At 33.6% G+C, this 14,323-nt stretch overlaps 1 protein-coding gene across 1 annotated transcript; it reads left to right on the top strand.

Moving 5' to 3' along the window:
* Positions 1-2,846: 2,846 nt before the first annotated feature.
* Ns2 (Nucleostemin 2) lies at positions 2,847-13,181 on the top strand. Its single transcript, XM_023159571.2, has 3 exons — positions 2,847-3,158; positions 11,316-12,024; positions 12,105-13,181. Exons 1-3 carry the CDS (start codon positions 2,949-2,951, stop codon positions 13,130-13,132), a joined length of 1,947 nt encoding a protein of 648 aa, XP_023015339.2. The 5' UTR covers positions 2,847-2,948; the 3' UTR covers positions 13,133-13,181.
* The last annotated feature ends 1,142 nt before the right edge of the window (positions 13,182-14,323 follow it).

Consider the following 14,323-nt stretch of genomic DNA (forward strand, 5'->3'; position numbering starts at 1 on the left):
ATTCTTTTTAATTGTTCTTCATTTCTCTTTAATTCAACAAGAAAATCTGGATGAGAAATTGAATAACTATCAATATTCTCAACCTTTTATAGAGATTCGGAAAATCTAGAAAATCTTAGTCCCTCGAATAATATCTTCAATGACATCACATTTGTCAAAAATTGAAATTATTTTAAAATCATATTCTAGGGCTTTTCCAGAGGATAAGTGATAGGGCTTTTCCAGTGGATAAGAGGATAAGGATACCGCAGTGATGTCATCAGTTTTGCCGAGCAAACATAATAATTTTATCATAATGTAGAATGATTTTTATATGTGTTCTCTTTCAGTACTTACCTAATTTTTCTTCCAATTCTATTTGACGCGAGAATGAGATTGTCCCAAAATTGTTGATATGGTGCAAGAATCGAAATCAGTCGCGTGTATTTTGTTCAGATCTTCACTTCATGAACCATAATGTGAAAAAATCTTTTACCTAATACCGATAAATTTCAGAATATAAACAACATTAAAAATTGAAGTTTTTTCTAACATTGTAAAGTTGCTTCACTCGAGTTGTACTCAGCACCTCTGTGAACGAAATGCTGAATTTTATTGTATCTCTTTATTTGGTTTTCATCAAGAATGCCGTAGGTTTTCGACAAAATATTTCACAATGGAAAGAAATAGGGGAAGATATAAATCATGCTACATGATTTGTATGTGTGTACTTCCGCGACAACAATAGCAATACTTTTTTTCATTTTCAATCTTGAATAAAGTGGTGAGAGTGAAGATATACTTTGAAAATGAAAATTTTCGAAATAGGATGTTTGATGACGTTGTATTCTGAAGCATGCAACGAGATCCTAGCGAGAACATATGAGCGCTGCATTCAAGTTGACACCCAGTATTATTGATATAGTCTTTTATGATCCTTATCACACCTTTTAAGTTATTAAAATATCCTGGCAATAGGCGGACAAAGCTTCAAACATCATGGGAAGGATGCCAGTAAGAATATTATTTTAGAGTGCAATAATTTCCATAGAATATACTGTATAAAATGATGTAAGAAGAACATCCCGCTCGATTTGGCATCAACTTGAAGCAGCTTTCAGAAGAGTTCTCAAAATCAACAGTAAAATAATGATGCCCCCTTCCAGGTTAACTGCCCCGGGATAAAAACTTCGCCCCACAAAATAAATGTTGTTAAAAAAACTTAATATCCCATTCCTTCCACCCGCGCTCTTACGTGAGTGATCCTCAATTCTTACACTTCAGCAAGATTGACATCTGACCTCCTTCGGTCGAAAGTGAGCCTTCAGGTGCTTTTACTTTTTAGTCTGATGTTTTGTTTTATTTTGGCTTTCCTAACTGAATTTTTGTATGGGGTGCCCAAAAACTAACCGGGGACTATTGTTTAAAAAGAGATCGCGGTCGATTGTTTCTCGTTGAACCTGAAAAGGAAGTATTTACTTTTTCGGAGCCGCCTGACAGCAACTGTCGGAGGTGGACGTTGGTTCTGCTTGGTTGGCCTTCTATGTTTCTTCCCAACACCAAATCGTTATTTTAACACCTCGACACGTGTTTCGATCACCAAGTGATCATCTTCAAGGGAAAGATTAAACTCTCCATTTTAACGATTTGGTGTTGGGAAGAAACTCCAGTAATATCACTACTACACCATAGGTTCCAAACAGTGTATCACAAGTGCGTAGTGTATGTTCAGGTCTAGATCCCGGAATATGTACCTATTCGGTATATATCTTGAAGCGTTTATGGCGGCCCTTACCCACGCGTTCATAAAAGACTAGATCTGTCTTCTGTATGTCGCTGCGCACTGGCGTCAGGCAGTTTATTATTAGTTAATCTTATTAGTTATTAGTTTAATCTTCCTCTTGGAAAAGATCACTTGGTGATTGAAACATGTGTTGACGTATTGAAAATGACTGTTTGGTGTTAGGATATAGAACTCTAGTAATATTAATTACTATACCAAAGGTTCCAAACAGTGCATCACAAATAGAAAGATAGATGTAGAAGGAACGGAAACATTTTCTGTGAATAATTATAGCCACGACAGCTCAAAAATATATGGTAGGTATGTGCTCTCATAAACTGTGCCGTTTCAGGGCTCAGATTTTTTCTTTTCTTTCAGTTTTTCTTTTTTTGGGGTATAACGGAAAAGTATTCATGGACTTTATGTTTCCACTGCTGACTTAAGTGGACCCTCGTCTTCAAAATTTTTTCTAATGATGTATTGGAACCAGAAAGTATAGTGTTCTGCAAAATTGAAGCTTTCTTAACTGTAGTTGGTTCAACAATGTGTTTTCTGCAAGAAGTGTTCGCACTGCTTAAATATCAAGTATCTGTTAAATAAGAGCAGTATGAATACAAATTGTGCCAACGTTAAAATGATAAAAAATATAGTAGAACTATAACGATATTTTTGAGTTCACAAAATATCTCGTCTGTTTGAAAAATGTATTGAAATCTGTCTTTCTCGTTGACCAGCTGTCGCCCCCTATATCCCTTGGAAGTGAAAACTTGTGCGAAATTAGTACTAACGAGGTTTTATTTTTTAACTTGTGATTCCTAGATTTTAATTATCAACAAAACATTTCAAGAAATGTAGGTATGATACCTGTTGAATATCTTTGTCAACCTACTAACCTTCAAAGCACATGAAGAAAAAGACACACAATACTAAGAAATGGACAAATTGAATAGAAGAACTGAACAAATTTAATGGGTTGTTCATCAGCTTAGCTCAGATAAAGACAACCACACGTATTGAGCTGGACCCAATTGCGCCGGAATAGGAAGCAGCGGCCAATAAAGAAAGAAGAAGAAGAAGGTCATTTCATAGTGGTTATACAAACATAACCTAGCTTTTCTGTCATTAAGTCACTAACGTGCTCCAACAGATAAATTTGATTCAGTCGTATAAATAAAATAAAAACAAAATGCCTAAAGTTAGATCTACAACGGGACCCCCTCGTAAGCAGGGTTTCAACAAATCAAATCATTCTATGAATCCTGAGAGACCTACAGAAGGGCTCAAAGGAGTAGGCAAAGTAAGAAGTAAGGGAACTATCAAAAGGCTGCAGATGTATAGAAACTTCAAAGCCAAAAGAGACAAAACAGGAAAGATCCTCACTCCAGCCCCATTTCAGGTAAATCTATTATCACCCATTTTTTTTTTATTGGAAAATCGAAAATATCCAATCTGAATCTTAGAGCATTGAAGAAAGAATCTGTTTGAAAATAATGTTTTTCCGTTAACCAGCTAACCAGCTGTCGCACCCCTACGAATGACGACCCTCAGAAGTCGAAATTTGTGTGAGCTAAGGATTAACGAGGTCTTTCCTTTGAACGTGTGATTCCTAACACGGGTTGGACGATAGCAAGTGAAAATCGATCGTTCAGACTGGTGCTTGAACCACCGATTTTCACTTGCTATCGGAATGGTGGTAACTATCAAAACAACATAAAACAAATATCTGAAACTACTTCAGTTCTTAAAGATATTGATGTCGCTAGAAATTGAAGTCAATTTTGTATTGCAGTGGCACTAATTGTAGGCGAGTCAGATTCAAATAAAGATATGTACTGAATTATTATTATATTTTATTCATTTAATTATTTAGTATATAATATATGGTTGTTAAAACTCATATCAAAGTTATTAAAGAGGGTAATTATTTTGAGCTCGAGGATCCAGATACCTGACTTCTCTTGTTTTTGACAAGCTCATTGATGTCAGGTATCATATTCATTGTAATTATTTTAAGAATTGATTGGAGATGTTCATTCGTTAGTCTAGTGCGATGTTTGTTTTTATTTATCTGCTCAAATAAATAGATACTACCAAACATTCAGAGAATACATGCTGCATGTTTTTTCAATTCCAGGCAGTTATCCAAACTCTTGAAATATTGTGTATAAAATGTAAGAGCGTTAACATCTTTGAATTTTTTTTCAAAATACTGTTCAATTGAAGATCTATCAACTCCATTTGCAAATGAACTGGTGCTTGTGAAGCTTCAAAATTGAATGGATTGTTGAAAATTGGGAATTCCGTTTCATTCATTTTTTGTAAGTCTCCAAAACGATTGTTGAATTCTGTGATCAGATTTTTCTGAAGTTGAGAATATTGATCCATGTTTTTTTTGGTTCAATGCGCCAAATGATTTTAAATGAGGGAAATGATCCAAAGTTTGATTTTTTACCCGATTTTCCCACAGCCTCAACTTGGTTTCAAAGGCTTGAATACATGAATACATTTGAGTGTTAATCTGATTTTTACCCTGTAAATTTATATTCAGATCAGTCAGAAAGTCAGAAATCAAGTGCCAGAAAGGCACAATCAACCCACTAGTCATTGTCATAATCAATTGGGTTGCCTTTTTCTAACATGAAAGCTTGAATGGGAACACGTAATGCAACAAATCTTTGTAAAACTACTCTTCGATTGAAATAAGGGTCATCAGAAAACTTTTCGTCCAAATCTTGTGAAAACTGCCTGAACTGTCGGTGATTTAATCCTCTGCTCCTTATAAAATTTACTATTTTAATTGAAGGTTGCATGACGTGGTTCATTTTTAAATTTTTGCATGCCAATTATTCCTGATGAATTATACAGTGAAATTCCTTGATGTTTTATGTTTTAATTTAGTTACAACGCCCGAATGTTTGCTAGTCGTGGCATTAGCGCCATTCGTAGTTGTGTTGCTAATTTAATTGAAATTGAGGTCATATTCTGCTATCAAATGCTCAATTGCACAATAAATATTACTTGCTGTTGAAGTACCTGTCAATGAAACGCACTTCAATAGTTCTTCAGCTATTTCAAAGTTACTGTTAATACCTCATGTAAAAACAGCAAGTGCTGTATCAGTGCTCTCGTTAACAGCCAGTGAAAAGTTTGAAAATTCCTTAATTTTCTTCCTTGGTTGAACAACCAAATTTTGAGATAAATCATTTATTCTTTAAGCAACAGTGTAACATTGATTGTTGACTTAGATTTGAAAGATGACAATGTGTTCCTTCCTAATTTTTCAGTGTAACAATCCAATTTTTATTTATGATTCGTATCACAGTGTCTCTTCAAGTTACACTCCTTAGTGTTAGACTGAAACACTCTGCACTCATTATCAACTTCAAGTTTTTGTGACATTATGCCAAAATCTTAACAATTATGGAACTCGACACAATTATAGATATCGCACGAGGACGACACAAACAAACGCACACTAAAATCCTTCTCCGACCGTATCGCTTCGATTGCTCGACTCAACAGACTCAAGTTGCACCAAAGCATTCCTTTTATATCGATAAGTAAGTCTTTAGTCTAGACTTGAAGCGTGTGGAAGATTCTATTGTTCTCAACAAAAATAATAGGGCATTTCCGATTATTGCTAAGAGATGGCGCTACCGTCAATGATTGAGTTGTTCACTAGAACTAAATAGGTACCTAACTAACACTCTCTTGCTTGTTCAGGCAAGTGATTCTTCCTGTGACACCTTGCGATCGCGGGCCGTATCTTTGACATGACTGGTTCAATTGGTATATCGAAGAATAGTAGATATTTTCAATGCTCTTTTCAAGCAGAACAATGTAAGTCACTGGTCAACCAATCATTTATCCAAAATATTGGAGTTCTAATTAATTTCAATAGACAGATGTATGGGAAAAAGTTGAAAATCACAATAGAGCATAGTTAGGAAGATAGGAATTTGATGTTTTATAGTGGAAACACTGCCTTTTCAAACCGGATTTTCGGACCAGTTATAGAATAAAGTGCAATCCATCTTTAACAGTTGAAGTTGTTAACAGTGAAATGAACCTTATACCCTAAAGTTACGAAACAATTGCAACATGTGGAATTGAAAAATAAAACTAAGGAACGAAACCCAATATATAAAACATTCAAAAATAATTACAACTCAACTCAACGAGATCAATTTTGGGAAAACTATAAAATTGTTAGAAATCAGTATTTTAATATGTTATAAAATAAAAAAACACTTCTTTATGAACAACAAATTGACGCAAATCGTAATAATCCAAGACAAATGTGGAAACATCTTAAATCAATAGTGAATCCGGCTTACAATAATAAAATGAATAAAATCATCTTTCGTGAAAGAAATTCAATAGCAATTAGTATAAATGAACATGAGATAGCTGAGAATTTCAATAATTACTTTGTTGATAGTATTTCAAATATCTCTAATATGTGTCTAAAATAAAGTATCTGAGAGTTATTGTAGACAACACTCCGAGTTTGAACAGTCATCCTGAATTTGTTATAAAAAATATTTCAAAAAAATTATATTTTTTTTTTGTAGGATAGCAAATAATTTGACTGATAACTCCAGAATATTAATATATAATTGTATAATTAAACCTCATTTTGAGTACTGTCCAACTTTAATGCATTTAATAAACCAAAATAGGGTTTCCCAACTTCAAAAACTCCAAAATAGGGACATGAGAATTATCTTAAGATGCAGTCGTTATACTTTCATTGATCACATGTTAAATATGCTGCAATGGCTATCGATCTCCTATCAATTATTCTTTTTAACAATGGTTTTTATATTTAAAATAACCAAAGGTCTCCAACCAACATATTTCAACGAATTTTTTGTTTTCAATAATCAAATAAGCGAACATGAGACAAGATCTTAAGCTAATTTTTATATATATAACTCACGCTGGTGGCGGTCTGAAAACCTTATTCTACAAAATACTACGGGAGTTTAACAATATACCAAATGCCATTAAAGAGGCAAATACTGTAACAGGGTTTAAAAATAAATTATTGGAATATCTAGAGCGTCAGTTGATTGGAAAATATGGATATATGTATGTGTTGTTACTATATCAATATTTGTTTTTAACATTGGTTCATATAAATTGTTTATTTTTTTATGTTTTTATCTATTTTATCTTTATTATTGTTATTATCTACATACACATTTGAATGTTATTAATATTTTTGGTACTGTGTGGAAATTTAAATTGTTATTAGTTATTATATCTTGTAAGATTAGGATATATCCCATAATAAAGATTACTACTTTCTTGATTGATGAATACACGAAACAAAATATATCCAAGTTGTTATTCACTTTTTGAAACATTCAATGTAGTACAAGGTGTTCTCAAATATAAATCTCTTTCAATTCTGCCACTTTCCATTTTTTTTTTCAAATCAGTCTGAATCATTTCTAAAGAGATTTTTGAAATACACATCTCTCCTTAGCATAGCGTTTACACCTTAGCATATGGTGCATTTCATCTTATTCCATTCAACTCCATGGTCACCAGTGGATTTAATAATATGTTCTACAATTTTGATCCTGTCAGTTGTCTCTCCTGATGTAATTTCAGCGATATATCTTTTACCGTTAGAACATGATATGTTAATCAATTCAGCAAGAGAAAACAATGATATACTGTTGATCCAAGATAAGTAAACTGTAAGAGATACAAAGTCGGTAGAATTAGGAAAATGTTGCCCATTTTAGTGCTCTTTGGGGATATTTTAAAATTTAGAAAAGTCCAATTATGTGTGATACATCAGCGAGGCTAACTAATAATGGGTGATTATTTTTTCCGTTTTATATAAAAAATTAAAATTAGTAATGGTTTCTTGGAGATGAAAGTCGCGCTAAAAATTTTAGATATTATCTAGTACAGCTTGAAAAAAAAGTGGCAAAGAGAACATGTCATTTGTTTTTTAATATCTAACATCAGAAATAAATCAACATGAAATCTACAAATATTTCAACATCAATTGAATAAGCTCCAAAAAAACTTTTTACTATTTCAACCGACTTTCTATCTTTCATGGTTAGCGATTTTCTTATCTTGGACAGACAGTATATTTCATTTTTTCAATTTGGAGAAGGTGGCGGATTTTTATCCTCCGAAATGTTAAGATAAGTGACAATGAAATTCTTAGCTCTGTTTCTATAAACATAATTTATAAAATATGACAGGTTACTGATGAACAGAATATTTTTCTTTGTCAAAAATATTTTGAATTTACACAGTAACTTATCAAGGTGAACAAAAAAATTGTCCTGAATTATCCATTAACGTTTTACTTTTTCAGATAGTGAAAAGTGGAAATAAACAAAAAAGTGGATTAAAAGAAAAAAGTACCCTCTTGAATATATAGAATGACTCCCAATACCCATAGAGCTACCAAGCTTACCAATAATTTTAGATTTAGTTCTTCCTGTTATTGCTTAAACTTCAGACATGCAAAACGTGTTCTAATGAAATAGTACCGCATTCTGATTTTAATATATGTTTTTACCACAAAATTGAGAAAGCTGATAGTGTTCAGTTGGTACCTTTTTAAAATGTATGATTTCCATAGTCCTGAAGTTCGGCTTATGCTGTCAGTTGTAGGTGGTGCATGTGAAAATCTTGGAAATGTGAAAACAACCTAAGTGGGGGAATAATTATTCAAAAGTTCTTGTATGTTTTTCATAGATTCGGGTACTTGTGGAATTGGCCGCGGTGCTAGTGCGTCCGACTCACGATCGGAAGATCGTGGGTTCGATTCCCGCCTCGACCAGATATTTTTCTCGAGAGAATTTATCTGGTTGAAGCGGAGATGATTCTGCAACCGTGTTAGGAATCACACGTTAAAAGGTAAGACCTCGTTAGTCCTTAGCTCGCACAAGTTTCTCAACTTCTGAGAGTTGTCGTTCGTTTGGGGGCGACAGCTGATTAACGGAAAAACAGATTTTTAAACTGGAATCTTTCCCAATCAAGCCCCATACAAAAAAATGGGATGAATTTCTTTACGGCTTTTGTATTTTTTTTTGTACCAAAAACTGTCATTTATATGGTCATGCCTTATAAATTCGTGAGTTCATGGGATGGTAAGTGTAAAATCAGCCCTCCACCCTGGAATTAGGATTCAATGTCATTTATTCTTGATCTTAAGGTTACCGCCTCGAGTACTTGGTTGGTAGATGATACTCTATGAAAACTTTTGAGGAAGCCGTTGTCTAGCGAAATACATGTTGCGGTGTTGTGAATTATTCAGTGGAAATCTCACGCTAAAGTGTTACTTTAATAAGTTATGGATTTATAATAATAATAATGAGACGTTTATTAATCCGAATTCACAATTACATGAACTGCTGATTAACGGAAAAACAGATTTTAAACAGAAATAGAACCTATTGTCAGCTTTCTGATACGAGATCAGGTGCTGTTGAGGCCCAGAGGGAAAATGCATATATATAAGTAAATGGTAATCAACTAAGATTATTATATTTCGAATATTATGAAAACTGCCAGTTGGGTACTAAATATATTAATGTTGAGATAGCTTATCTTTTATTATTCTTTTGAATGACGCCATCGATTTTGTGAAGTCAGTGATCCGGAATTTATTCAGAAGATTTGCCATGCAATATGTGAAGGAACGTTTGAATATCTCTTTCTTATGGGAGGGTATAGTTATAATTCGTCTTCTACGAATATTGACATTATGAACATGGCTTCTAAAGATGATTTTTTTGTGTAAATAAGGCGGTTTTTCGTATTTTAAAATTTTATAGAAGAAACAGGTTGTATGAATTAGTCTTCGATTATACAGATTCATCCAGTTTATTTCCTTCAGTTTATGCGATACTCTCTGTCTTCGCCTAATACCAAATATCAACCTCAAACAAGAATTTTGTAATTTCTGAATGCATCCTGAATCTCTATTATCTAAACACGGCCCATATATACTATTACAGAAGTTCATGTGTGAGAGAACAATTGAATCACATAGTTCTTTCTTTGTGCTTTGATTTAGAAATTTTCTCTGGGGGTAGATCATTTTCAAATTACCATAGCCAATTCTCAACTTTGACGTGACGAGCAGCGTGAATTTGAGTTTATTGTCAATTATCAAACCCAGATTTCTAGCGGATGAAAGAAATAATCTCATTAGCCATACTAATGTTCAAAGATGCCTGCAATTCTTTTCTGATTCTATCACTACAAAAAAGTATAGCCATGGATTTTTTTTGATTGATTTTCAATAAATGTTCATTTGATATTTCAAAAAGTTTTTGCAGATCATAGTTGAGGGAATATTCTGCTGCTGCAGTAGTATTTGATGGGTTAAAGGAAAATTATATTTGCGTGTCGTCTGCGTATAGATGATACTTGCAACTAGTTAATGACTTTACTATGTAGTATAAATTGCATAAAATAATGGACCCAAAATACTCTCTTGAGGTACACCAGTGGTGACAGTAGTCGCCGTCGATGTCTCATTTTTATACACCACTTGCTGTAATCTGTTCGTTAGGAATTTTATCAAATCGCAAGCTCGCACAGAAAAGCTGATATGATTTAGAATTGTCAATAGAATTCTATGATTCAACATATCGAACGCTTTTGTGTTGTCTAGGAGTACCAGGATCGTTGCCTTACTTTTGCCCATTCCCCTCAGAACATCATCTGACACATCAGTCAATGCCGAGCTACAGCTGTAACCTGGCCGAAAACCTGATTGTTTCGCTGGTAGATAATTTATCGAGTTGATAAATGGTACTATTTGAGACTCAATGGCTCTTTCGAGCACTTTTGAAAGAACACGTAGAATCGATTTCCAAGATATATGATCTTCTTAAAATTTACCACACTGCTGCAGTCTTCAAAGTTGTTGCCTGATGGTTATGATGAATACACAATTTAATACACAGTGAAACATGATACTTTTCAGTGTATTTTATAGGACAAATACACTACACAGAATGGGGAAGATACTTATGACCGGCCATGGTTCTCTCTGTGTACTGTAAATGAAAATATATTTTTTATAATGATAAATGCGTTCAAAACAAAATTGTATTTTATATATTTATTGCTAATCTCAATTTTCTAAAACTGCCAATTGGCACTTCAAGCTTTTTGTTTATGTGTGAAATGGTTTTTAAACGGCTACTAAAAGTATTTTCCAATGTGTTTCTAATCTCGTGATCATAGTCTGCTCCATCAGCAAAAGTAAATTTATGACCGCAACTATAAACAGTTCTTTCACTTTTTCTTTTGGCATTGCATTATATATCTTTTCACGTCATACTGTGTAACGGTATGTTCCAATATATAGGAACATTAATATGTCTATTTTTTTATACTTTTTAAGATGGAAAAGCAAGTTTTTTTTCTGTACTAGGTATTTTGATCTTGTTTTTATGCTAAGGAATATACCTCAAGATAAATCAGAATTAGGGTTTATTAAAGTGTGCATTACATTTTTCATACAGAGTACGTTATCATTGAACATTTATTATTTCAGGGCTGGCTACCTTCTGGAACTGTAGCTAGGGTAGAACCAAATCAAAAGTGGTTTGGCAATAGTCGCGTTATATCACAAAATGCACTTCAAAAATTCCAAACTGAGTTGGGAGCTGCAATAAAAAACCCTTACCAAGTCATCATGAAACCCACAACTCTGCCCATAACATTACTCAATGAAAAGGCTAAAAATGCCAGGGTTCATTTGCTAGACACCGAGAGTTTTGACAGTGTTTTTGGACCCAAAAAAATCAGAAAAAGGCCCAATTTACCTGTAAAGGGGTTAGACGAATTGACACAGCTCGCTGACAAGAAAGCTGACGAGTACAGCCTTGAAAAAGATTCCAATATTGTGAAAGATGATGGTGGAGTACGGGATATGCCTCGAGATTGGGTAATGGCAGCAGGGCAGTCAAGAAGAATATGGAATGAACTTTATAAAGTAGTAGACAGTTCAGACGTCCTGTTACAAGTATTAGATGCAAGAGACCCTATGGGAACTAGATCGTCTTATTTGGAAAAATATTTGAAGACTGAGAAACCTCATAAACACCTCATCTTCATTCTAAACAAAGTAGATCTTGTTCCCTGTTGGGTGACTCAGAGATGGGTTGCTATCCTGAGTAAGGAATATCCGACTGTGGCTTTCCATGCCAGCATAACACATCCCTTTGGAAAAGGTTCCCTCATCAATCTATTTCGACAATTTGGTAAGTGATTTACTAGTAAAGTGAATTTATACATTATAAAATTAGAGACATATTTTGAAAAACAATCTTTTCCTTTATAGGTAAACTGCACATAGACAAAAAACAAATATCAGTTGGATTAATAGGATATCCAAACGTAGGCAAGTCATCTATAATCAATACTCTTCAAGGAAAGAAGGTGTGTAAAGTAGCTCCGATTGCAGGAGAAACTAAGGTGTGGCAATATATCACTCTCATGAAAAGAATTTACCTAATTGATTGCCCTGGAGTAGTATATCCTTCTGCTGAAACTGACGTGGAAAAAGTTTTGAAAGGCGTTGTGCGTGTTGAATTGGTGAACAATCCCGAGGATTATATTGCTACTGTTTTGGAAAGAGTGAAACCACAGTACATTGAAAAAACTTATAAAGTAGATTCCTGGAAAGATCACATAGACTTTTTGGAGAAGATGGCTCAAAGGTCAGGTAAACTACTCAAAAAGGGTGAACCAGATATCACTAGTGTCGCAAAGATGGTTTTGAATGACTGGCAGCGGGGCAAATTACCATTTTACTGTTCACCTCCTGGATATGAACAACCTTTGCAAAATTCCAAGGAGTCTGTACAAGACGAACCTCTTAGCGTAGTTCAAGATTTCAGAAAGATTCATGTTGGGTTTACTTTTGAAGGCGAAGACATTAAAGAACTGGAACCTATCAAAGACATAGAGAAAGCTGTTATTGAATATTCAGAAGACAAATCAGAAACTAGTACCAATTTGGATGAGAGTGAAACGAATAAGGACTTAGATAAAAGTATCACAAATTCTGAACAGGATGAAGATGACTCTGATTCTGACATCAGCTTCTACTCAGATATGGATACTAGTGAAAGTAAAAGCAAAGTATATGCTGAATGTACCAGTGGGACATTTGAAGTGGAGGATTTATCAATGGAAGCAATTGAGCAGAATACAAGGCAACATAAACAATCAGGTGACAAAAAGTTGACAAGTAAGCAGAAACGAGCAACAGAGAGGGCTCAAAAAAGGAAGAAAATTGGGAGCAATTTCTATGAAGTCACAAATGTTAAAAACAGAAATAGAAACAAGAAAAAGAAAGTTGTTTGAATATATAGTCTTTTATATAATGTACATAAATATATATAATTTTGTAGAAGAGTTATCATTTGTTTCAAGCCAACACTAGATGAAGTGAAACACAGAATTGAATGTAGAATGAATGTAAAAACACTAGAACTGTAACACTTTTTCTTATGTACGTTTTAACAACTAAATGACATCAGCAGATTATACAAGATCTTATTGCCAGACCCATGTCTTTTTACCAAAGTTAATATGTTGACAATACATGAGTATCAAATCAGAATATACTTTATTGTCCGAAGATTTGCATCTTATTGACAAAGTCCAAGAAATACAATATTAATATAGAAAAAGTACTAAAAAAGAACAAATGTAGATATAAAAAAGTTCCAAAAATGTATAAATGTAAATATAAAAAAGTTCTAAAAATGTATAAATAAAATACCACCTTGTATAAAGTGATAGTACAAATAATAAATTGCTAATATATTGTTGAAACAATTCGCTAAAATACTCTTCCAAACTATAATAGGGTCTGCCAACAAGTAGGTTCTTCACTGCCTTTTTGAAATGAGTGTTGCTTAAATTTACAGATCTCATTTCTAATGGTAAATGATCGAACAATTTACCATCATTATAGTATATGGAATCCTTGATTAAATTCGAAGTTGGGATGGGAAGTCTAAAGGTATAATTGCTATTTTGAGTAGCATAAGGAGTAGAAGCAAAGTTGAACTTCGATTCATGTTTATAAAAAAGGCAAACCATCTCTAAGATAAAAAGTGCGATGACTGTTAACATTTTATTGGCAGTGAACAAATTCTTGCACGATTCTCTGGGTTTGACTTTACAGAAACATCTTAGTGCCCTCTTCTATAATATCAATACAAAAGAGATGAGTTGCATGCTCCCCCAGACTAACAGAAAATAATTGAAGATAAAAATGGAAAAATACTGTCAGAAAAGTTTGATACAGAATACTTTTCGAGATGAAACTTATAGCTTGGATAATGAATTATTAAACTTGAAGAAATTGTGGCAAAAATGTGTATACCTTAGCATAACTTTCATCCAGAAGTGATGTACTTTTTATTGTGAAACATCCTGGACTTAAAGTTTGAGGTAGTAATGCAAAATGCTGGGTGGTAAGGTAAAAAAAGGCAAACATTGGAAATTTTCCAAAATTCTTGTTGGAGAGTCTCAAGTCTGTCAACC

The sequence above is a fragment of the Leptinotarsa decemlineata genome, unplaced genomic scaffold, assembly GCF_025532065.1.
Source record: "Leptinotarsa decemlineata unplaced genomic scaffold, Ldec_3_MD MMD2_tig00000505_RagTag_RagTag, whole genome shotgun sequence".
In the NCBI taxonomy this organism is placed as follows: Eukaryota; Metazoa; Arthropoda; class Insecta; order Coleoptera; family Chrysomelidae; genus Leptinotarsa; species Leptinotarsa decemlineata.

Coding starts and splice junctions, on each gene's coding strand:
- Ns2 (XM_023159571.2), top strand. CDS start 2,949: ATGCCTAAAGTTAGATCTACAACGGGACCCCCTCGTAAGCAGGGTTTC. Junction 3,159..11,315: donor TCACTCCAGCCCCATTTCAG/GTAAATCTATTA, acceptor TTATTATTTCAG/GGCTGGCTACCTTCTGGAAC. Junction 12,025..12,104: donor CAATCTATTTCGACAATTTG/GTAAGTGATTTA, acceptor TTTCCTTTATAG/GTAAACTGCACATAGACAAA.